We start from the raw sequence: 24575 nt of genomic DNA, 5'->3' as shown, positions 1-24575 counted from the left end.
AGCGTGAGGAGAGATGACTGTAAGCAGATTTTCCCCCCACCCCTCCCTCCTTACTCCCCCCCCCCCCCCTCAACCTGCCCTTCCCCTCGGGAGGCAGGTAGGCTGGTTCCCAGCTTCGGCAGCTTGCTCTCTCTGGGCAGGTTGGAGCAGGTTTCCTGTGACACCTGGATCTTCACGCCCCTCCATCCCTCCCCGGGGCAGGAAAACCGCCGGCCTCCGCCCTGGCGCCGTCCCCGCCGGTGCCCAATCAATACCAGCTTATTTCCTGTCCATTTGCTGAGGTCACGGAAACGGGGACTCATTAATTATTTCTGCCGGTGCAGCCTCAAGTGTGCTTCTGGCAGGACAAGCAAAAGCCTCCGGTGACCTTTTGTTTTTATTTTCCTTTCCCCCTCCTGAGTTTTGCTGCTGCTGCTGCTGCTGCTGCTGCTGCTGCTGCTGCTGCTGGCGGTGGCAGCCGCTGCAGGCTCCTCTGTCAGGATGGGGGAATTGAGGTGACGGCAGAGCGGGGCCTCAGGGTCATCCCCAGGGGGACAGCAGGTCAGGGGAACCTGGTCACGGCGTAGACGATGTTGGCCAAGGCAGTTCTGGCCTCTGAGGGAGGGAAGCAGTCCAGGGCAGCCAGAGCTCTGTTTCCGTGGCAGCAGCAGAGGTCGATGGCAGAAGTCACACCTTTGCCAGCCTTGATGGCTTCCCACAGCTGTCAGAAAACACAGGCACAGTGGGTGGGTTTCAGCTGTTACCTCCAACAGCACAGGGCTTCCACCACCCCTTCCTGAGGTAAAGGCAAGACCAAAGCCAGGTGGACCTTTGGGATTCGATCATCCCAACAGCATGGCAGCATTTCAGAGTGCTTAGTGTGCCTCACATCACCCTACCAGCTGTACAAAAAAGGCTTTTCTTGAAGGCAGGTACCTACAGCAACTCATCAGACTGGGTTTGTGAATTGTGTTTTCCTCCAGCACTCAGTTCACTGGCCCCCTTCATTTACAAATATATCCTAGAGTCATACAACGTGAGGGATTGGAAGGGACCTTCAGAGATCATCCAGTCCAACCTTCCTGCTGGAGCAGCATCACCCAGGGCAGGTCACACAGGAAGGCATGCAGGTGGGTTTTGAATGTCTCCAGAGAAGGAGATTCCACAGCCTCTCTGGGCAGCCTGCTCCAGGGCTCCAGCACCCTCACTGTAAGGAAGTTTCTCCTCCTGTCGAGTTGGCATCTCCTGTGTTACAGTTTGTAGCCATCGTTCCTTGTCCTATCACTGGGCGTCACCAAAAAGAGCCTGGCACCTCCATCTTGACATCCACCCCCCAGATATTTACAGACATTGATCAGATCCCCTCTCAGCCTTCTCTTCTCCAGACTAAACAGCCCCAGGGCTCTCAGCCTTTCTTCTTAGGAGAGACGTTCAAGTTCCTTCATCATCCTCGTAGCTCTCCATTGGACTCTCTCCAGCAAATCCCTGTCTCCTAACTGGGGAGCCCAACACTGGATGCATTATCCCAGGTATAACCTTATCTAATCCAAATCATGTGAGAAAAAGTAAGCCCAAGCTGTGAGCAGCTTGTAACAGTCACCCACTTCCTATAGGTACTTGCGCTCACACAGAACGAAGGACATTTCTTATCTGAATACAACCCAAAGTGGGTTCATTATCTGTGTTTAAAGATTAAATTAGCTGAAAGCATATTACAGCACTTCAGTGTTCAGGTCCCAGTTCATAAAAATTTTATTCTCCACTTCGGTTGGAATCTTCCTGCACCGTGTGCTGAAAAGGAACTTGCCCTGAGGCGCCGGTGCGCTGCACAGCTAAATCAACACATCCTCCAAGGAATGGGAACCAGCCATCAGCCACGCTGCTGCTGAGGCAAAGGTGGAGATGGGAGAGATGAGGCTTGCCAGCAGCCTGAAAAGGTGTCTCTTCCCCCTTCCTTGAGGCATAGGGAGGTGGTAGGACCCACACATCTCAAGGCAAACTGCTCATGTGCTAAAGCTCACTAAAAAAGTTTAGCATGCGGTGTAATGCTCCTGTAAGTACACACTGAGGTGCAAACAGGAAAGAAAATAGCTCCTAAAGAGTCTTTAAAGTGGTCAAAGATCAGAGAAGCTTAGCTGAGCACATGTGCACTAGGACTGGCTTGCAACACCACAGACTGGGAAGGGGGAGAATTCCAACAGAAGGACACAATCCATTTTCACGCTTGTCTTGTGTGAGCCTTCAGACACACACAGTGCCTTGGAGCCAGAACAATCACAAAGCTTCTGTCAAGCTCTACACAGAGGGATCACTACACAAAAATTAGACTAATCCACGACTGAATGTTCCCAAGCAAGCTCAAGGAACCTCACCATGGAAAATACCTGCTCACACAGCACGCTCCTGCCTCAGCCTTCTCAGATGATCTGCTCTGCAATGAGCAATCCTTTGCAATGGAAAATTAGCCCTGAAAATTTTGCCTGTTCTATATTCATAGAGTCACAGGTTGCACTGGGTTGGAAGGGACTCTTCAAGCCCCCTGCAGATATTGAACTGTAGCTATAAGGTCTTCCCAGAGCCTTCTCTTCCCCGGGCTGAACAGCCCCAGCTTTCTCGGCCTGTCTTCATCAGAGAGGTGCTCCAGCCTTCTAATACTCTATGATTCTGTGATGTGCTGCCTTCCTTGTACTGGATCTGTTAGACTGGAAACTTCAGATACTGAAATGTTGCTCTGAGGTCTCCCTGAAGCTTTCTTTTCTCCAGGCTGAACAGTCCAAATTTTTTCATCCTGTCTTTGTAGTGCTCCAGCCCTGATCATCTTTGTAGCTCTACTCTGGACCTGGTCCAGAATGTCCATGTCCCAGAGCTGGACACAGTACTCCAGGTGAAGTCTCACCAGATCTGAGTAAAGAGGCAGGATCCCCCTCCCTCCATCTGCTGCCCATGCTGCTTTTGATGCAGCCCAGGCTGCCTTCTGGGCTGCAAGTGCCCATTGCTGGCTCATGCCCAGCTTCTCATCCACCAGCACCCCAAATCCTTTTTCTGCAGGGCTGCTCTCAAGCTCATCATCCCCCAGCCTGGATTGATATTGAGGATAAGAAGCACACACAGAGCATCTATTTCTTTATTTACCCTTATCTTTTACTTTCTCTAGATCCTTGGCCAGAAACTGAGAATTATTCCTAGCTCATTCATTTCTGCTAGCAGTCGTGCTTTGTCAGAGTCATTTAACAAGTCAGTATAATGCCAAGCACCATTAAGGCCTTGACTTCAGCTGAGAATTTTTAATCAATATTATAAAATAATTGTAACAATTAAACTGGGAATCTCAATTTGCTGTTTGAGAACCACACAGCTTATTTGGCACACACAGTAGATGTACAATGGAAACAAAAAGCTCTCTCATTTTAAAAAGGCTTGAGGGTTTTTTTTTGCCAAAATCCCACCTCGAAATGAGGGTGACATGAAAGTTGCTGTCTCTTTCAATCACATACATGAATTTTATCCCTGCCATATGCTGGTATTTCTCTTCTGTTATCTGAGAAACACCACTAAACCAGAGCTCCAAGTACTTTTTCATCTCTGGAAGAGACTTTCAAACACCACAATAACGGATCAATAATTTGTCTGGAGGTGGTGTGATGGCGTAGTGGGGGGGTGGAAAAGCAGAGAGTGAAACATTCAGCTACTAACAGGAGAAAATATATTCAGAAACACAGACCTTACATGAGCTTTTTGTGATATTAAAGTCCTTCTGATAAAAAGACTGAGAAAAGCTAGGAGAGGAAAAAAAAAACCACTACAAAAATTTTGCAGCCATAGTGACCTTACTGACATGGCCTTTCCAGACCTCATTACATTTCTAGTAAGCATTTCACTTCTATAGTTATGGCAAAGTCCTCACCAAATGCACTGTACCTTCCAGGTAGAATAGAATAGAATAGAATAGAATAGAATAGAATAGAATAGAATAGAATAGAATAGAATAGAATAGAATAGAATAGACAAGGTTGGAAGAGACCTTCAAGATCAACATGTCCAACCTATCATCCAACACCACCTAATCAACTAAACCATGCAACCAAGCACCCTATCAAGTCTCCTCCTAAACACCTCCAATGATGGTGATAGCTTTTTGTCAGTGAGAAAACCCAATGATATCAATTTAATTTAACATGGAGCCACAGAACAATTTAAACCTCTTGAGCAGTCTCAAAGTTGGGATAGGACTTTTGCATTTGAAGGAGGCACGTTCAGCGGGTGGACCTCAGCCTCTGATTTACCTTCATTACCATTCACTATTTTAACTGAAAGGCACAAATATCTATTCTTAAGCAGGCTAAACAGCAAAGAATTTTTGTATGCTTGGATTTAGCAATTCAACTAAAGGAACAACATTTTTATCTCTGTCAAGTGGCACATTGTTGATAGTAAAAATCAAGTGGAAAGTGAAAATCAAGAGGACAAAGCCAATATAGATGTTCACACAGCTACCCTTGGTGACCTTTGCTTTAACAAAATTAAAGAGGAAATATTTTGGAGATTCAGTGAGAAACAAGCCCCCCAGGTTTGATTAGGAATGTTTAAGTGATTCCAGCAACCACACAGAAAGATGAGAGGAGGCCTGGATGCTGAGGAAAAAGAAGACTGAGCAATGTGTAAGACACTGACTCTAGAGATGTAGAAAGACAACACAGCAAAGAGCAAAAAGAGAAAGAAATCCTGATTTGTGCTGCACAAAATGCTTTCTAATTGGCTGTGTGCTGTGCTGGGGTGAGCTGCAGGCTGCTGGGTTCATTTAGCAAGGATGCAACTAATGACCACTTTTAGATGAGGAAATAGAGGAGTGAGGGATGTGACATCATACTTCTGAAACTGCCTTCTGCAAAACCCAAAGCTGTGCTCCAGTATTGAACCAGGGGAGGGGAACCTTCCCGGCCATCTCCTGCTTTCCTCTCAGACCTTTATGGTGCCCCAGCTCCTTTCAGTAGGTGAGGTAGGTAGTTCAGGTCTGCCTCTACTACAGGGCAGTCTCAGTAGCAAATACAGTGGTGACTTAGCTAAAAGTTGTAATGGTGACTGGAAGAAACACAACTTATTATTGAGCATGTGTTTATGTATTTTTTAATAGATAGCATGGCATTAAGGTGAGAGAAAAAAAAAACAACCATGGGAGGGGGGTTGGAACTAGATGATCTTTAAGGTCCCTTCCAACCCATTCCATGAATCTATGCATCTATAAATAACAACATACTCTATCAAGATACAGAGACCAGTGCTGGGAGCTGAGCTGCAAATGGCTGCAGAATATGCAAACAGCAAAAGCCATCAGAAGCCTGGTTTCAAAACCATGTTTGGGGAAGTAAATAGGATCAATAACGGCAAACCCCTTTATTAAAAAGCTACATTTGATACTTGCAGTACAGCTGACTTTTTGAAATCAAGAACACTGCACAAGCCATTCTCTCACCCTGAGTGCACACATCCACCAATTATAACTGGACTTTAATAAGGAAATGTCTCTCAATTATCAAGAACATCCTTGGAACTATTCCCACACACAAACCCCCCCCCCCCCAACATCTGAAATAATAAGATTTAAATGTAATTTACCAACCTTCTTGTAGTCCATTATATTTCCTTTTCCTTGGGCCTTAAAGAGAAAGAGAGATTTTTAGATAAGGCATTACATACCACAAGCTAGAGCTGCAGGAATAAAGACTGCAATTAGAAGAGCTACTGCTCCAAACATAACTGACTTTCTTTAGGAAGCTGATATGGAAACCCCTAAAATACAACCAAATGTGTTACTAGCTTGTACAACATGGTTCTGTTTCAGATGAGAGCTGCAGATACTCAATGTAACTCTCTTTTTTTTTTTTATTATAACTTGCAGTTAAACATTTGTTGAATCCAAACTGTTTTGGTCTTAACAAACCTTGCTGTTTGCATTCATTAATCTCTCCCATGAGATGCCGCAACAAACTCTACTGCCTATCAGCAATACCAGGATTTAGTTTCTTAAAAGAAACTCTCCACAGATCTATAGTGACTGGCACACAGGCAATAGTCTAGAGCTCCCAAAAGGGAGACTCAGGGCCGAGTCAGTGCTATCAGACCCAGGCTGCATGTGCTTTTGGTTTAGAATTGCATGTAAGTATCAGCATCACCCTTTACTTAAGCAGCAGATACACAACCTAACCCCTAACATGTTCACAAAGAAGTGTGGGGGCATTTTCACATTTCTTCTTGCCCAGAAGCAGAGAAGTTTTGAGTCCAAACTCCTCAATTTTGTCACAGGATGATGCAGAGGAGAAGGTGCCAGCGGCAGTGCTCTGCCAGCCCCAGAAGACTCCTGCTTAACCAGTCTGAAGCCCTTCCCTTAGGTCAACTGGGTCACCTCATCCAACCCCAGCTCTTCTCTTTTTCAGAAACACTGAGAAAAACATCACTCATTTCTTTCCCTCTGGCTTCCACCAAGGGAGACCATAAACCTAAGTTCTTCTGCAACAAGTCTCCTGAAAAGATGAGGACTGCTGCCCCTCCATGTCCACTGTGGGGACTTCAGAGAGCAGCCCAGGGGAGGCAGGCCAGCTGGCTCAGGAAAAAGACCTGAGACCTGCACTGAAGAGGAGCACAACATGGCAAGCACAGCTCTGAAGTGTTGAGGAGGTGGCACAGGTTTGGAAAATAAATTACTTTTTGTAAGGGTAGAAAAACAAAATGAAGAACCAGCAAGAGACTAAAGCAAGCAGAACAGGAAGGGAAACAGAAGAGAAGAAACCCATTTCTCCAAAGGAGAAAGGGGACTGATCCACAAAACCTCTTTACTACTCTCATTAAGCTTTTCTGGAATGCATATTAAGAAGACAGCCTGACAGCATTTGGGAGCAGCAGAACTACTGCCAATTACTGCTTCCTTATTTGTGTATTCCCAGCTCTTTGATTTGCCAACTTTTATTCACACTGGTTGGATCTTCCAGCTTCTCCAACATAGATCTGGTAGTGAGACTGCAAATCAGAGCACACCAGAAATGTGCTCTTTAACAAGTGATTGCCTGCATGCAGATTCACCCTGCAGTGGAGAATTTGCCAGGGTGTTTGAGGAAGATGCTTTTCAGTCCTGGTGGTCTCAGAAGGTGTGCTCAGCATGCCTCCTCCTGCACCTAGGACACATTACAAACAGCAAGTACACTTCTCAGGCTCTGTTCCTCACAAGCACTCAAGTCAGTGGCAGTTGTGCTTCTCCAAGCAGCAACCTTTTCTGAGATGTTTCTTAAGCCTTCTTTAGCACATTTGCACCTTTGCTTTTTTTTTTCCTCTCCTTTTCATGCTCACAGTGGTTTGGCTCTTTGATGTTTACTGACCCTGTTCTCAAACAGGGCAGTTCAGCCATCCTTCATGACCCCTCTTGAAAGGCTGCTTTCATCTGAGAGATGCATGACAAGCACTGACTGCAGCCACCAGCTTTCAGAGTAGTGTAATACTGTGGGGGCTACTGGGTGCAGTGGGGCTCTCTCTACACCCAGTTTCTTCAACTTCAAGACCTTCCTGCAGGAGGAGGAAGTTGCCAAGAGGAGTTGCCTTCAACCCATCCTATGAATGCTTTATGGGCAAACAATAAAGGAGAATTAGCAGCAATTAAAGGTCCATAATGCCATTTCCACATGAGTCATAAACTCAGCTATTAAGAAAAATTCTACCTGAGAGGGACTGAGTGCACTGTGTGTGCTTTGCCTGTTGAAAGCAAATGACACTGCACAGGAGGGTGGAGGAGGGTGGCTTCAGACCCTACTCTTATGAGTGCTGCCAGCATGAGGATGTCTCTGATTTGAGTGCCTGGCCTACAGTGAATGTCACACAGTGAGTGTGACTATGGATGACATCTCAAAGAGCAAGTAGTTAGCTCAAGGTGGTTTTCCTCTCTAAAACAACACGAGGCAAGAAAGGCTCCTGGATAAGGTGTTCCACTTTGTACTGAGCTAAAGCAGCAGTTGGTAGATACTTTTGTACAGTGCATGTCACTTCCCCCTGCCCCTTCAGAGAGAACAGCTTCATTGCTTCCATAATGCTCATGTTTGGTAGGAGAATGAGAAAGCAGCCAGACGGCACTCCTGGAGCTCTGCAGCCTCCTCTAGATTCTGCAGATGGGAAATTGTTTCAAAGCTTTCATCCACTGTGCTGTAGTGATACCATTATTCTCCAACAGCAATCATCCAAATCCATTTGCATGCAACTCACACACAAGCCTTGTGTTGAGATTGCAGAATTCCAAAATCCCCCTTCACACATTACAAACTACCCCCAGAGCCTGACTGCAACAGGACAAAGGCTTTGCTACACTTCAAGGTTCCCCTAACTCCATACCACTGTAAGCTACTGCCCCAAATTTCACTGCTGAAGAGACTTGCAGTACATGAAGGCAGGTTGCCACCTGGCCATCATGAACACAGAACTAGGCAGAGGCACAGACTCCACAGCCTCTACACAAGATTCCTGCTTTCACACCAGCAAGGAAAGCAGCTATCAGCAAGCACATCTTGAATGAATATGCTTGCACAGAGCTAGCTTCTTACTGAAGGCAGCAGCCTTTCCACTTGAAAAGTCTGTGTAACAGCTGCAGGAATTTCCAATTTGTAGTCACCACCACTGTTTAGAGAGACAAAACATGTCCAACTGAGGCAGGAACTTGACAGAATGCTTATTTTTGGCCATTTGGGTGTTTTCCCTCCCTGCTGTCTTCTACAGTTATCAATCTGTGTTTCAGCAGCACCCAGGAAGCTATTTGTGGACTCAAGTCCTGCTGTGCTACATGGTATGTAAAAAAGGTCTATACCATGTTGTTATTAAGTTCTTATTGCTTTCCTCATCTAAGGATCAGAGGAAAAGAACAGCTGAATGAAGAGAACAAAGAATAAGGACATCAGCCAGCTGGATCTCACAAGTATTTTGCTAGTGGTCAGGAAGCCAAGTCCCCCAGGTTTCCACCCCCCCATCAAAAGTTACTGCTCCCAGCCAAGCTGGCAGAAGGAAGTGTGTGCCTACCTTTCAAGCACTACCATGCACAGCTCTCTGCTGCAAGCTGCCAGTGAAGGCAGCTTTAAGCTAAGACCTGGGACTGCACTAGTAGTGCAGGGAAGCAGACATACTCCATGCAAATATTATTGCTTGTTACACTGACAAAGTCGGACAGAGCTTGACTGCCTTGAAAGCATGGAAGAGAGAGGTGTTAAGCCTTGGAGAGCAGGGGAAACCCCTGTGCTGACCTGTCTGCTGTTAGTTTTGAGGTTTCTTTGCAGACTGAAACTACAGACAGGAAGATACACACATGGCAAACCTAGGAAATTCTTACCTCTTGGATCTGTTTAATCCATGCCTCCCTTCCAAGGAATTCCTGATGGAGGACTGCAGGAGCAGAATTCAAACTGAAGGCCACAGTGTCACTAGAACTTTCTTTAACAAATGGCTGGAGGTCTGAATGCAGCTGAAAGAGAAGAACATCTTTCTTCAGTTCCCAGGAGCAGCCTATACATATCCACCTACTCACTAAGGCAAGGCCCATATCCTCTTTCCATACCTACTCACCACTTTCTGTCTTGACACTTGGTACTTTGGTTGTGCTTTTTCAAGTTTAGGGGAGGGGTAGAAACATGTGCAAAGCACTGCAGTGGTGGGAAGGTGTGGTAAAGAGAAACATGTAGAGAACCTCCAAAGAAATGGGTGAAGGACAGCTTGGAGAGCTGAGCAAACAATGGGACACAGCCAGGTAGGTGACTGCTGAGCAGCAGGAAGCAGGAAAAACATGAAGGAAAGAATGATGCAGCCTTTGATGGGAAGAATATCAGTTTTTAATCTGTGAAGTGCAATACTTTCTACTTTTCAGTACTCAAGGAAGCTGATGTAATATGACCCTGCTTCTGACAAAGGAAACGTTCCCCAGCCAGGAGCTTTCTAGGAACATGATGCAACCCTTTATACACAGCAGCATGGCAATGGTGAAGGTGTCAACACTAAAGCACACACAAAACATTAACACTGCAGTCTGCACTAGAGGCAATTCACTGGTAGAGTTGTACCTTGTAACAGCAGTAAAGCTGTGCTTTGTAAAACCCTTTGCTTTTCCTGGAAGAACTGGAAACTGTCTACAGCAGCTCAGCTGAGGTGGATGGGAGCACTGCCTGCCAGTCTCAAGCTACATCTGTACTTGCAAGCAGTGCAGTACAGTAGGAGCAGATCTTTAGAGCAAAAAAAGAGACTGCCAAGGCTCTGAGTTCCACACCAGAGCTGTAGACTGACAGACTTCCAATGGACATCAGAGGCCTTGTCTGGGAAATCCCAGTGCTGCAGAGCTGTAGGCTGCTCTTGACTGGTGACCTTTCTCCTTATCCTCCCATTACTTGCTCTGGAAGTTCCCTCCACAGCAGATTATTCACAAGGGAACACACACAGGTCCTTCAGCCACTGCAGCTCGTGCCTCAGCTCATGTGCTGCTGCAGGCAGTTGAGCCTCTCAGTACAGGTGTCTGTATGGTGGCTGCTGAGACCCAACACATGCTCCCTCCTGCAACTCCTGCTGCTGGGACAGTGGCTTTAGGGAGAACACAGGAGCAGAGAAGGTAAAGTTTTAAGCTTCTACAGGAAGATGTGCTAGGATGACATTAACAGAGCCTTGATTAAAATAAGCTACATGGCCAGGAGTGTGATTTTGTGAGTTCATAAGCACTTTTCATACCAGCAGCTCCTGCAGACATCTCTCACCTTCACTGACCTGCTGGCAGAAGTCTACAGCATAGTGGCAGCATACAAGAGAGCTCAAAGCAGCACATCTTACAAGTCTTTCAGACCCCAGAAGGAAAGCAAAAGGCATACCTTGTGACTCATGGACATGTGCTTTCCATACTGGAATGCCATGTCCTGAATCTCAGCGCTGTGCTTTGCTAGCTCCATTGCAGCCTGGCAGCTCTTTGCCAGCAAGGCACTGTGTGACAGGAAAACCTGCTCCTTCCATGCAGATATGCTGATATCATCTGTAAGACAGCTCTCCTGAAAATGAAACAAAGGCAAACATGAAAACACCACAACTGCAGCTGTGTCACCTCCTGTCACAGTGTGGCACAGGATAACCTGACGTGGGGCCAGCAAGAGAACTCTGAGTGCCACGGTGCCAAATGAAGAAGGGCATCTTTTGGGTGTCAGTAGAGGAAAGTAGCAGAAGAAATACACTGGCAGCTTCAGCAAACAACACTTTCATGTTCTGCTCAAAAAGAACAATGCAAAACACGTGCAGCTGTCAAAAGATTCAACATGGATCCTTAATGACTGCATCATTGTACTGAACGTTAGCAGCCGACTGCGTTCCACGTGAGGGACTGGGGAGAAAAAGAAAGAAAGAAGACAAACACACACACTCCCCCCCCCAAAAAAAAAACCAACCAGCATACAGCTGCACTTCAGCTTGAGAAATCCCTACAACTTCTCCTTCGTAGTCAAGAAAAAGAATAAAAATAATTATTAAATATATCCCAAATCCTTCTAGAATTGCACTGGGACAACGAAGGGTTGGGATGGAGGACTTGCAGCTCTTCTACTCCCCAGATTGAGGGCAAGAAATGACTGAAAGTACAAAATAAATAAATAAAGGTAGGTGTGATTTAGAATGTCAGGTATTAACTTTCCCAGGGGACTGATAAGAGATCTCTGTAGTGAACTTTGTCACCTTGACTGTAAGTGCAGAGATGCTCAAAGCTTCTCGAAATCCTTTGTATCCAAAAAATATTAACTGGGATCACTTTCCACACTGTTTTAATTAACACAAATCCAATCCTTTCTCCCCCAAGCCCAAATTCAACTGCAGCTCTTTTGGCTCACAAGGTGTTAATATGCCACTATTTTACTAATGAGTCTTCAAAGCTAGGCATGACTTGTAATTTTTCTCACATATGCATGTTACTGTCACACCTTTAGCTACTCTTTAGAGAGGGGGAAAAAACTCCCCACAAAACCATAAAAGCCCACAGTTGTTTCACTTAAAAAGATCACAGAATCAGAGAATTGTCAGGGTTGGAAGGGACCTCGAGGATCATCTAGTTCCAACACCCCTGCCATGGGCAGGGACATCTCACACTAGACCAGGTTGCTCAGAGCCACATCCAGCCAATAATAAAATCGGGGGGGTGTGTGGAAAATCAGTTAAAAAAAATAGAATCAGTTAAAAAAAATCAGTAAAAAAATTAAAATCAAAATATTAAAAGTAAAATAAAAATAAAAAATAAAAAACAATAAAGTAAAAATAAAGTAAAACTAAAAATAAAAATAATTAAAAATAAAAATAAAAATAATAAAGTAAAACTAAAACTAAAAATAATAAAGTAAAAAAAATAAAAATAATAAAGTAAAAATAATTTAAACATAAAATTAAATAAAAATAATAAAATAAAAAATGAAAATAAAATCGAAATAAAAATAAAGTAAAAAGTCAATAAAAATAATAAAATAAAAATAAAAGAATGAAATAAAATAATAAAATAAAGATGAAATAAAAATAATCAAATAAAAATACAATGGAAATAAAAATAATACAATAAATAGAAATTAAATTAAAAATAATAAAAGGAAATAAAATAATAAAATTCTTAAAATGAAGTAAAAATAATCAAATAAAAATAAAATGGAAATAAAAAGAATAAAATAAAAAGAATAAAAATAAAAATAAAATAGAAAAAGAATAAAATGAAATAAAAATAATAAACTAAAATAGAAATAAAAAGACTACAATAAAAAGAATAAAATGAAATAAAATAAAAGTAAAATAAAAATAATAAACTATAAAATAAAATTTGAAAATAATAAAGCTAATAAAAGAAAAAATAATACCATCAGTGCTGAGAAACTACAGGGTGTGGGGGGGAGAAATTCAAGCACAGAAAAGTTAAAACGTTTGTAATGCCTCAGCTCAGCCAAATCTGTAGCCAAAAGGTCTTTAGGAGAGCACTATAAACCCCCTCTTATGTAAGAAGCCTTTCCCCTGCATGTGACGTCAATCAAGTCCCTCTGAAGAGAGGCAGCAGTAACTCTGTGTGACCCTCTAGTTTTCTAGCAAGGTATTATCTGTCATGAAATCAGTAACAAATGCAATAGAATCCATCCGTTCGGCGCTGATTTGCCTCCCTCATGGCTATCACCCAGAAGTGCTGCGTTACAAGGGAGAGGATAATTTGAGACTAATGGAAAAAGTAGGAGGGCTCTGCAATGCCAAGGAACACAGAGCTGTATCAAAATGCCTTTGCTTTCAGACATGCTATTAACTTCTACAAGGGAAGTGAGGAACAGAGGAACCACATGTTTGCTATTATGCATATGATAACTTACAAAGTCGAGCCTAAACTTCCCTCCTGTTTCATTTTACTGCCATATTTTTGTTTTAATATCTTAACTCAGCCCAGAGCATGTGCAAATTCCCAGGGCTGGCAAAATATCAAAATGAGCATTTAATTCAAGTAGTTTCCTATATATCAAGCCTTTTTTTCCTTTTTCTTCTCCCCTCTCTTTTCCACTCAGATACAGATCAATTCATTTTACATTTCAAATCAGGAGCTCTTGGAAGACGCAACACAATCTTTGCCTTTAACAACCAATCTGCTCAGTGAAAAGAACCAGTATTTACTGAAAATTTCCTGGATGACATGGAAAATTGGCAGGGCTTTTTTTTTTTTTTTAATATATAATTATTTGTTTTCAATCCAACTAAGACAAAAACATTCTAGAACCAATTTTGATGAAGCTACAAAGCCTTTCAGAAGGGCCACGAGTTGAAAACGTTTGCTCGCTGGAGCCTTTGAGCAGAAGCAGAAAGGCAAACATCAAATATCAACTGCAGGAACTGGAGAAGCTTGAATAATGATTAGAGCTTAACCATAATCACTGAATGGTTTAGGTTGGAAGGGACCTCACAGATCCTCTACTCCAACCTCCCTGCCACGGGCAGGGACACCTCTCAACTAGACTCAGCTGCTCTTGGCCTCATCCAGTGTCACCTTGAACACCTCCATGGAGGGAGCACCCACAACCTCCCTGGGCAACCTGTTCCAGTGCCTCACCACCCTCACTGTAAAGAATTTCTTCCTAATATCAACTTTAAACTCTATCAACTCCCTTCCTCAGGCTTAAAGCCATTGCCCCTCATCACTACAAACCCTTGCAAAAAGTCCCTCCCCAGCTCTCTTGTAGCGCCCTTCAGGTACTGGAAGGCTTCTCTAAGGTCTCCCCAGAGCCTGTTCTTCTCCAGGCTGAACAGCCCCAATTCCCTCAGCCTGTTCCCATAGGGGAGGTTCTCCAGCCCACTGATCATCTTTGTGGCCTCCTCTGGACCTCCTCCAGCAGTTCCATGTCCCTCTTGTATTTGGGGCACCAGAGCTGGACACAGCATTCCAGGTGGTATAAGTTGATTGTAATCTTTGCACACAAGTGGCAGTCCTGACCTTCAGGCTGCCTTTTCACCCAAAGCCTACACTTTGTAGTTTGGACTGCAACTTCAAATGAAGATGAAAACTTAAACATCATCCTTATTTTTCCCCTTTCACCCAGATCTAATGATTCCATATGCAGACAAGATGGGGAATGACCAAGCTGAATGCACTAAAATGGGACGGCTCTAGGATTGCAAGCGGTCTGAAAAGTGATAATGAGAGCTGTCAAATAATTACATCCATTATTTGTCTTTAGGAGTAGATAAGGTCAGTCTTGTTAGCTCAGTTTTCCTGCTGGGTCATCCAAATGAAGCAAAAGAAGACTGTTGTGGGTTGGTTGTTTTTTTTTTGTATACATGAACTTAGGATCTCAGAGCAGAAAGGTTAATTTTACAGAGTTATTTTTGTCTACCATCTATGTAGACATCTAGTAAAGCTTAAAACAACTTGCTGCTGAATTAGTCTGTTTTAAGCTACTGAGGAACTTTGCAACAACTGAGTTAAAGACATTTAATATATGAAGTGCAGTTTTCCTGCCTCAAAAAGGCACAACAACAAAAGAATAGGTGAGAAGATATCCCTCTGCAAATAACATCACTAACAGCCCTATGCCCTACCCTTAAAAAGAAGTAAAGTTTGACATTTGAGACTTAGTTGCAGAGCAGATTAAAGCATTTCTCTTAGCTCTAGGAAATATAGCTCACTTATTTTTTTTCCAGTCAAATTGCAATTAGAGATGGAGTGAAGATACACAAAGGATACAATTAAGGTAGACAGAGGGAGCTGGGGTTGTTCGGCCTGGAGAAGAGAAAGCTCCAGGGAGACCTAATAGCAGCCTGCCAGTACCTGAAGGAGGCTAAAAGAAGGCTGCAGAGGGACTGTTTACAAAGGCCTGCAGGGATAGAACAAGGGGCAATGGTTTGAAATGAGAGATGAGGAGATTTAGACTGGATGTTAGGAACAAGTTCTGCACCATGAGGGTGGTGGAACACTGCAACAGCTTGCCCAGGGAGGTAGTTGAGGCTCCATCCCTGGAGATATTCGAGGTGAGGCTGGACAAGGCTCTGAGCAACCTGATCTAGGGGAGGATGTCCCTGCTGACTGCAGGGGGGTTGGACTGGATGAGCTTTGGAGGTTCCTTCCAACCCAAACCATTCTGTGATTGGGAGAGGTGTTCAGCAGGATAGTGTGAGGAAAGCAGAAGGGATCTCTCTCATACTCACCATGGAACCCAATTTCTTAAGAGGATGAGATTAAAAGAAATAAAGCAGAAGCAGATCCTGCCATGCCACCAGCCTGGTTGTGTTTCAAGTCAGCTGGGCTCCCCTTAGAAAGGACACGCTGTACTTTTAACTCTCCTCCAACAGAAAAAGTCACAGAAACAAAGCCAGTCTGCTATTTGTAACTGGGCCAGGCCAGGGTAAACATCATGCAGCTGTGCTCAGTTTATCTCTCACTTCCCTTGCAAGCTACACATGTGGAGTCCTTCAGTAATTCAACAGAAAATTAACGGAAAAAGAACGACTACGAAAAAGCAGATCAAGACCTTCTGCAGTGGCAGGAACCCAAAAGTGTTCACAACATTTCTCATTTATACAGGGGCCATGGTTAAAATAAAATGCAGTTTCATTGCTGAGATGAACTTACAGAGTCATAAATCAGTTTGGCTGGAAGAGACCTTAAAGATCATTGAGTCCAAGCATTATCTGAGTACCAAGCCTGGTGCTAATTCATGTCCCTCAGCACCACATCTCTGCCTCTTTTAAACACCTCCTGGGATGGGGATTCAACCACTTCCCTGTAGAGCCCGTTCCAGTGTTTGAGATCCCTTTTAGTGAAGAATACCCAATATATATCTCCCCTGGTGCAACCTGAACTTGTAGAGCTTTATTTCTACACACACAAAAAAGTAGCTGGCTTCAAGCTGATATTTTCAGTATCTGAGACCTACTTGTATTTAGAAATCTGCCTGAATATGGAAATCTCAAAGACATCACCTATTTTAACATACAACTCTGAGCAGAGTACTTGAGGGCAACCCCAAAGGCTGAAGTCCACAGGTTAAACACAGCAGGTACAGAAGGCCCCACTGGGTGCTGCATGGCCAGCCCATGGCCCCAGGCATCTCCCAGGCTTGCCATTACCCCTTCCCTGCTAGAGGCTCTTGCTTCCTCCAAGGGAAGAGCTTGGCTCATCACTGTGATCCTTTCCTACCGAACTGCTGTCAATAAAAATGAGAGCTTGAATGAGGTTAGTTTTAGTAACATGTCTTTGCTGCTGCAGAGCAGGTGAGAGTACACTCATAGCTGCCCTTGAAGAAATGCAAGATTGTTTGAGCCAGCAAGGCCAATGGCATCCTGGGGTGTAGCAGAAGGGGTGCGGTGAATAGGTCCAGAGAGGTTCTCCTCCCCATCTACTTTGCCCTGGAGAGGACACATCTGGAATATTGTGTCTGGTTCTGGGCCCCTCACTTCAAGAAGAACCTCAGGGAACTGCTTGAGAGAGTCCAGTGCAGAGCCACAAAGATTCTGAAGGCAGCGGAACATCTCCCTTGTGAGGAAAGGCAGAGGGAGATGGGGCTCTTGAGTTTGGAGAAGAAGAGCCTGAGGAGTGACCTCATTCGTGTTGATAAAGATGTGAAGGGCAGTGTGGGGAGGATAGAGCCAGGATCTGCTCAGTGATGTCCAATGATAGGACAAGGGGCAGTGGGTGCAAGCTGGAACAGAGGAGGTTCCATGGGAAGATAAGGAAAAACTTTTTCACTGCAAGGATGCTGGAGCCCTGGAGCAGGCTGCCCAGAGGTTGTCTCCTTCTCTGGAGCCATTCAAAACCTGCCTGGTTCTGTTCTTGCATGACCTGCCCTGGGTGATCCTGCTCTGGCAGGAGGGTTGGACTGGATGATCATTCAAGGTCCTTTCCAACCCTTAACATCCTGTGATTCTGTGATTTGGTGTGAAATGCTGGCAGTTGCTGGTTTTGCCCATGCTGTGTGCACGGTGACTTTTGGTCCCTCTTTGAGCATTTCTAGACATTTCCATCAGAGTTCACAGGTGCCATAAGGATGTTGCTGCTCAAACTCACTGGAGTACTACAGCCAATTCTACCTCACTCTCCCTCTTGCTTTTACAGACATGAGAAATTCATTACATTTACTGCAGTCACACATTAATATCACCAAACTTCTTGGGTATGTAAAACTATTGGAACTCTTACCTCAGATGATTTTGAGTTTTCGTAATATATACCCTGGACTAAGTCACCAATAGCACTTGAAATGAGTTCCACAACCTGTAAAAGAAAAGGAGAAAAAACCTTACCTCTGCAATTATCACTAAATTTACTAACAAAGCTGCTGACAGATTTCCAGAGGGATAAATAACCTTCCTTGCAGAAAGCCTGGAGAAGACTCTAAAGGGACCGCAGAGCTGCCTTCCAGTACCTGAAGGGATCCCACAGGAAGGCTGCAGAGGGATCCTTTATGTAAGGATGTCTAGCAATAGAACAGGGGGGGAATGGCTTGAAGCTGAGGGAGAGTAGGGTTAGACTGGAGCTGAGGAAGAAGTTCTTCAGGACAAGGGTGGTGAGACTCTGGAATAAGCTGCCCAGGGAGGTTGTGGATGCCTCCTCCCTGGGGGTGTTCAAGGCCAGCTATGATGTGGCCTTGAGCAGCCAAGTCTAGTTGAGAGGTGTCCCTGCCCATGGTGGGGAGTCTGGAGTAGATCATCTCTGAGGTCCCTCCCAACCTAAGCCATTCTACAACGTACTGGGATAAATTCTGCACAAGCATGATCCTGTCTCTGTGCTAAAACCTCTCGTGCAGTCACTACTCTATCAAAGTTTTGAGTTAATACAAATGAAGAGCAAGACTCTTCCCCCCTCTCTCTAAAGCATGAACTCTGCAGTGTATTCTCACAAGGACGTTCACACAACTCATAAATCCCAGTTCATGAATATGAGACACTGCCTCATCTGGGCTTTGTTTTGTTTTGTTTTGTTTTCCCTGCCAAGTAAATACTTCACAATACCTCTCATTGGGAGCTGTTAAAATTCTAATCTTTGTGGCTAATACAGAAAAAAGTCAGAATCCATGGCAAGGTAAACCTTTCAAACGTGATCATTCGGTACTCAGGTGCCCTGGGAACGCGCTGGGGATGTATTTAGTGCATGGCCCCAGGCTCAGCTGTACCACATCCACTCAGAGTCTGCAACACGGGAATGTTTAAATCAGATTTATCAATCTGTATTATCTTCAGGGTTCAGGCTTTTTTATTTTATTCAAGAGAAGCCTGAAAAACCTGAACTTGATCCAGAATGTAAAACAAGCAGGCCAAGGTCTCCCAGGAACTACTGTACAACTTAAAGCCGTGCACACAAACCGCCTTAATTGGAACAAAACGCTCCAGATTTATTGCGAAATTAAATGCAGGCATTTCCAATGAGCACACCTTAAGGCGAGCCCTTCAGTTGCTCACAAAGTTTTCATTTCTTGGATGTTTCATTTCCTATGCATATGAGCCTGGTTCCTCTTTTTCAGCTCCCTAAAATTCACCGGGGCTCTTATTGAATTAAAAGATTTGGTTTCCCCCGGTTTTATCGTTCTTGCAACCCGAGCCGAGAAACAAAACGATAAAAGCCCCTCAGAGAAAGGCATTTTAACATCCAGGCATACTTCATTTGATAATAAAAACACATTTGGATGCCAATTTTGAGTACTAGCAGAAAGGTTGTGTGTTTTCTCTTTGCTCCCCCCTGAACACTGGTTCCTATCCATATTCATACCCACAGAGCCAGAGCTAACTTTAGAAGCGCCGCTGATTAAAAGTCAGGGCGGGTTGTTGGGTTTGGGTTGTTGGGGTTTTTCCCCCCCCACTTGCAATGCATATGGGTTCATTTGCAAAAAAACACCAGCCTCCAAATAAAAAAAATGTAAAGGGGGGGGGGGAAAGAAAAGGAAGAGAAAAAAAAAAAGGGACCAAAATCACATTGCCCTTTAGGAAACTAGAAACCCAAGAAATAGTGTAGCAATATGAGCTGCAGAGGAACCGAGAGGACAATGATCCCACAGTGTTACCAGATGTGTTGAGTTATTTAAGTGGGGAGCAGAGAAAATGAGGGTGGTGGGTTGTTTTGGGTTTTTTTTTTCCCCTCTTTTTTGCCTTTTTTTTAATCCCCCACCCACCCCTTTTTCTCTCTCTTTTTTTTTAAGGTATCAGATAAGCCTCATTCCCAAATCCAGGAGGACCGAGCATCGCCAATGGGTCTATGAAAGTCTGTAACCAAACGCCCAGGATCAGATTGTATTACAGTTTATACAAGCAACATCCCAAGATTCTTCTGATGGCTGGGACACATAATACAGATCAATCACTCACTAAAAAATGTTATGGTTTGTGAAATGGTCTGAGCTCAGAGACCTACACTGGTAATACGAAGAGGAATTTACAAAGACACCGAGTCCTACTGGAAATGTCAAAGTGATAGTATGAACTTTGAACAATGCAGCTGGCTCTGGATAACCAGACCTTTTCCTCTCTTGCCTGAAACTCTACACTGAGCAGGACCCTGTTTTGAGGTTTCTTTTTTCCATCTCTCCTCTCTCCTTTTAGTGCAACTCTACTCTCAAAGGCAATTTTAACTGGCTTAAAACAATCTCAGCGAAACGCTTGTGAACAGTTGTACCTCTTCCCCTTCATGTTTATAAAGCACCTTAGGAGAATTACACATCCACCAGTTAGAAGAATTCATACAGTGAATACCTCTAGGCATTGACCTCTTCAACACTGTATGTTAGTGAGAATTTAGCATTAATTGTACCTCCTTTCTCTCCACGCATCTCCTTGTTGTTTGTTTTTAAGGTAAATTCAAGGCCATACAGATCACTACCAGGAACGAAATTCCAGTTTCAGAAGCACAGTGGGATGCTTGCATGAGTCTCTGCAACTCCATCAGCCCTTAATCTGAGCTTTGAAACCTTAACATCCAGCAGCCTGGGGTCCTGAGCGCTGAGGAATGCAGTGAGAGATGAGGAAACCAGGTAATTTCCCCCTGTATCCCAAGCTGGCATATAGGAAGAAAAACTCTTACAGATTCAGTAGTATTCATGCAGTCAACAATCCACTGACTAGGTTCTTAAGTAGCACTTTTCATCAGAAAATATGAAAGCAATCAACATCCCCTGAAAAATGTATTGCCTCCTGTTTTATGTAAGGGGAAAACTGTGACAGGGAACTGATTTTTCCCCCAGATCACGCAGCGTGGCCCTGGAAGAGCAGAAAACTGTATCAGAGTTGTCTCCATCCTCATCAGTATCTGGACACTAGGAAATATCCTGCCTGGATATTAGGAAATATTTCTTCACTGAAAAGGTTCTCAAACAGTGGAATGGTTTGCTCAGGGCAGTGGTGGAATCACCATCCCTGGAGATGTTTAAGCAGCCTGTGGATCTGGTGCTTAGGGACATGGTTTAGTGTTACGCTGGGTTGAAGGTTGGCATGGATGATCTTGAAGGTCTCCTCCAATCAAAGATACTCTGATTCTGTGTCTTTCTGCCTGACCAGTGCCCTGTTCCACTTGCTGACATTTCTGAGATGTGAGTTGGAAGAGCAGGAAAGGCAGATGAAAAATCAAGTGCTCCAAACTACTTTTCTTCTCTCTCTCATTTGAAAGTTGAGCTCCACTTTAAACAAGTTCAAACATGGGGAAAGGCAAGAGAGGGTTGCCAAAATCAGTGCCTGAAAACAGGCAGCCTCAGAAGAGAGCAAAGGCAGCTTATTCACCATCTCTCCCCTCACTATTTTTCCACTCTTCTACCTATATTTGAGAAGCCTGGTCCTTCCTAGGTACTCCAGGTGAGCAGGAGTAACACTGTACTGAGAGAAAATAAACTTCCACTCATTTGTCATTTCCCACTCTGCATCAGCATCTTCCAGAGCATCTGCAGGGCTAGGGGCAGCTCAGGGGATGCCCTGCTGCTTGCAGGTGACAAATGCACATGTAAATAAGGTCACACCTTTTAAACACATGTTCTGCAACACTTCTGCCAGTGCTTGGCTCCTGGTTTCTTTTTCTTTTTTCCTAAGGAGGTACAACTTCAGCACCTTTGGTAGAGATGTGACCTCTTCTGCCTTTAAGAGGTCAACACAAAGGCCATCCATTTAGAATGGACAGAGGGAAAAGAGATGGATTGCTAAAGCCAAAATCTCCCTGACTATCTAGGCAGGCTAAGTGTATAACATGATGCAAATTCTGGACACAAGCAAATGATTGCTGATTCCATAGCAAGAGAGAATTCAAGCTCTGACCTCTCTGGTTTATCAGATATGAAATAGTCCAGAAGACTGTGCTACCCTTCAAGGCCAGAAGAGCTCTGCAGGTTTGAGGAGCAGAGAAATTTCATTCATCCTTTTCCGGTGTTGTAATTTCTTTGTCAAAAGGCACAGCCTTAAGGCTATTTAGATTTACTCTGAGCCTAGTTTCTCAAGCTCAAGATTTTCTAAATATTGATTGAAGGGGAAAAACCCCAAACCAAACAGTGGCAATTTTCTTAGCGGTTCAGACAATGGCTCAGGATGTTCATCAGCCACACATCGAGTTTCCTTCCTCCTTTTCCCTGAAATCAAGCTAAATCTTTCAGGCACTTTTCTGAGGATTCCTTTCTAAGATGTAATTCAGGGCTCAGAATTCCCAAAGCATTTGGCATAAGGAATGACACAGAGCAGGGCCACACGTCCACCACCAAAGGTACAGCAGCCCAGCTCCTCCCTGCAGCTGACCTTCCTGGGGCATCCAGCTCCGTCTATGCAAAACAGAGGTGCATGTTTAATTAAAGTCAAACCTTCAAGCTAGAAGGACTGCAGGGAAATCACAGCATGTAAGACATTAGGGTAGAACTCCTTCTTTGAAGGTAAAAAACATGATTCAGACTCCTTCAAGCACAGTAGAAAGAATGGATTCTGGGCTCCATTCACCCTTCACGAGATTCTGAACACGCTGGATGAAAAGGAGAAGTCGCTGCCATCAGTTTAGCAACTCAGGCACTTTGTTGCCTTCACTTGTCTTTGAAATACTTTGTTTAAAGTTCACTGCATATGTATTTTAATCTGGTTTTCATTCTAGTTTAAAACAACAACAAGACAAAAAAGAAATTATTTGGAGTTCCATTCAGTGTGTGGTGGTTTAATTTGAGATTCAGCAGCTGAAATGGAATTGATTACACAGACCACTCTGTTTCGGACCGGTAATACAGTGTCTCTCCAGGCTCTACCAGATATTTTCCAGGGGAACATCAAGGAAAGGATGAAGCTTTTGTGGGAAGACAGGAAACAGCACTAGGAAGAGCACAACAATGGATGCATCTTTATTCCTCATCCTTCCCCATTTCTTCCCTTGCTTTGCCAAACTTCTTTCAAGAAGGGCCACAAGTAATGCCTTCCTTTTCTAGTGCTGAAACAATATCCTTCCCTCACACATCTGCTCTGACAGACCCTTCTCCTTGCTGCAGATGTGTAGACTTGAAAACATAGCAAGCAAAGAAGAAAATGAGGTAGCCAAGAAACATAAAATACCCAGAGAACAATTCCTTAAGCTTGCATTTTGCTTCCCTCCCCAAGCAAGCATTCATTTGGGGATTTCCTTCCACACTTGGGAAAAAAAAACCAAGCACAAGCCCCCAAACTAAAATTCAATATTCTCCTGCTTTTGACACAGAATCATTGCAGCACTAGGAAGCTAAAGACAAAACTCAGTAAACAGCTGAGATTGGATTTTGATTGTTCAATAATAACTGAAAAAAAAAGAAAATGGAGGCAAAGACTCCAAGGAGTTCCAAGAACGCTGGGATTCAATTTTCTTGCCTGGTAATCTCCTCAAACATCATTAGTCATACAGGTAACTAAGTGTGCCAGCCTCCAGAAGGTTTTTTTTTTTAGAGTAATGCTTATTGAATCCTATTTCCATTAATCCCATTTGCCAGCTGAAATAATCCTGAGCTTTATTGGTTTTTAAAGCTGTCCCTCTCGTAGCTGAAACACACAGAAGGGGCTCCTTGCAGTGGCTTTCCAGCAAGCTTTACATGCTCTTGGAGAACACCAGCCATTTGCTTTTCAAGGGATGCTTCCTACAGGATTCTTGGTGGTGTGCACTCTTTAAGGTCTTTAGAACAAGGTTTGTAAAGCAAGGCAGAAAAGTGACACTGATCCTGGGAAACCTTTCTTTAGCTGATCCAAGATTTGTCACTGGTTTAATTAAAAATATATTCGTGAAACATTTCTGTTCTTCTCTTGACATCACCCAGGGAAGGCAAAGGCCTGAGACAAGAACTGCTTTTCTTAAATGACATTTAAAAAATCAACTTGTTGATTCCAGCTGACTTGTTTGTCAACTCCCCAAAATGTCCATTTACATGCAAAGAGCAACTGGCACAGCTCCAGAAAGGGGCTGCTCACTGTAGCCTTCAGTGGGCAGCAAACAAACAAGTTGTTCAAAGGTCTAAACTGAGTCTTCCCCACAGGACCACACCTGACTCTACAGAAGAATCATGGAATGGTTTGGGTTGGAAGTAACCTCCAAAGGTCATCCAGTCCAAGCCCCCTGCACTGAGCAGGGACATCTTCCACTAGATCAGGTTGCTCAGAGCCTTGTCCAGCCTGACTTTGAACATCTCCAGCCATGGGGCCTCAACTTACCTCTCTGGGCAACCTGTTGCAGTGTTTCACCACCCTCATGGTGCAGAACTTGTTCCTAACATCCAATCTAAATCTCCTCTCATTTCAAACCATTGCCCCTCGTCCTATCCCTGCAGGCCTGTGCAAACAGTCCCTCTGCAGCCTTCTTGTAGTCCCCTCCAGGTACTGGCAGGCTGCTATTAGGTCTCCCTGGAGCCTTCTCTTCTTCAGGCTGAACAGCCCCAGCTCCCTCAGCCTGTCCCCAGAGCAGAGGTGCTCCAACCACCATCCCCACCATCATCTCCATGGCCCTAGCCGATGTGAAGCAATTCCTTTCTGAAGCACAGTGTACATTCAGCTTGGTGCAACAGGAAGACAGAGGAAGACTTTACATAAATAACTTATTGATGTTTATGGGAACACAAAGCCTATTTTGTAAACAGCACATTTATGCCTCTAGGAATACATAA

At 44.0% G+C, this 24575-nt stretch overlaps 1 protein-coding gene across 2 annotated transcripts in view; it reads right to left on the bottom strand.

Annotated features, from left to right (window-relative positions):
• Nucleotides 1-447: 447 nt before the first annotated feature.
• The window catches only part of PDSS2 (decaprenyl diphosphate synthase subunit 2), a 73888-nt gene continuing 49760 nt past the window's right edge, over nucleotides 448-24575 (bottom strand). The window contains exons 4-8 of one of the 2 annotated variants that reach the window (XM_054174116.1): nucleotides 17657-17731; nucleotides 10848-11021; nucleotides 9332-9463; nucleotides 5597-5632; nucleotides 448-700 (exon numbers count right to left, since the gene is read on the bottom strand). In XM_054174116.1, coding sequence (XP_054030091.1) covers nucleotides 542-700; nucleotides 5597-5632; nucleotides 9332-9463; nucleotides 10848-11021; nucleotides 17657-17731 — 576 coding nt within the window. In that variant the 3' untranslated portion in view covers nucleotides 448-541. The remainder of the gene's footprint in view (nucleotides 701-5596; nucleotides 5633-9331; nucleotides 9464-10847; nucleotides 11022-17656; nucleotides 17732-24575) is intronic. The other variant, XM_054174117.1, reaches the window with a different exon arrangement.

Source organism: Dryobates pubescens, chromosome 28 (genome assembly GCF_014839835.1).
Source record: "Dryobates pubescens isolate bDryPub1 chromosome 28, bDryPub1.pri, whole genome shotgun sequence".
NCBI classification, from domain to species: domain Eukaryota; kingdom Metazoa; phylum Chordata; class Aves; order Piciformes; family Picidae; genus Dryobates; species Dryobates pubescens.
This window is presented reverse-complemented; position numbering and strand designations above follow the sequence as displayed.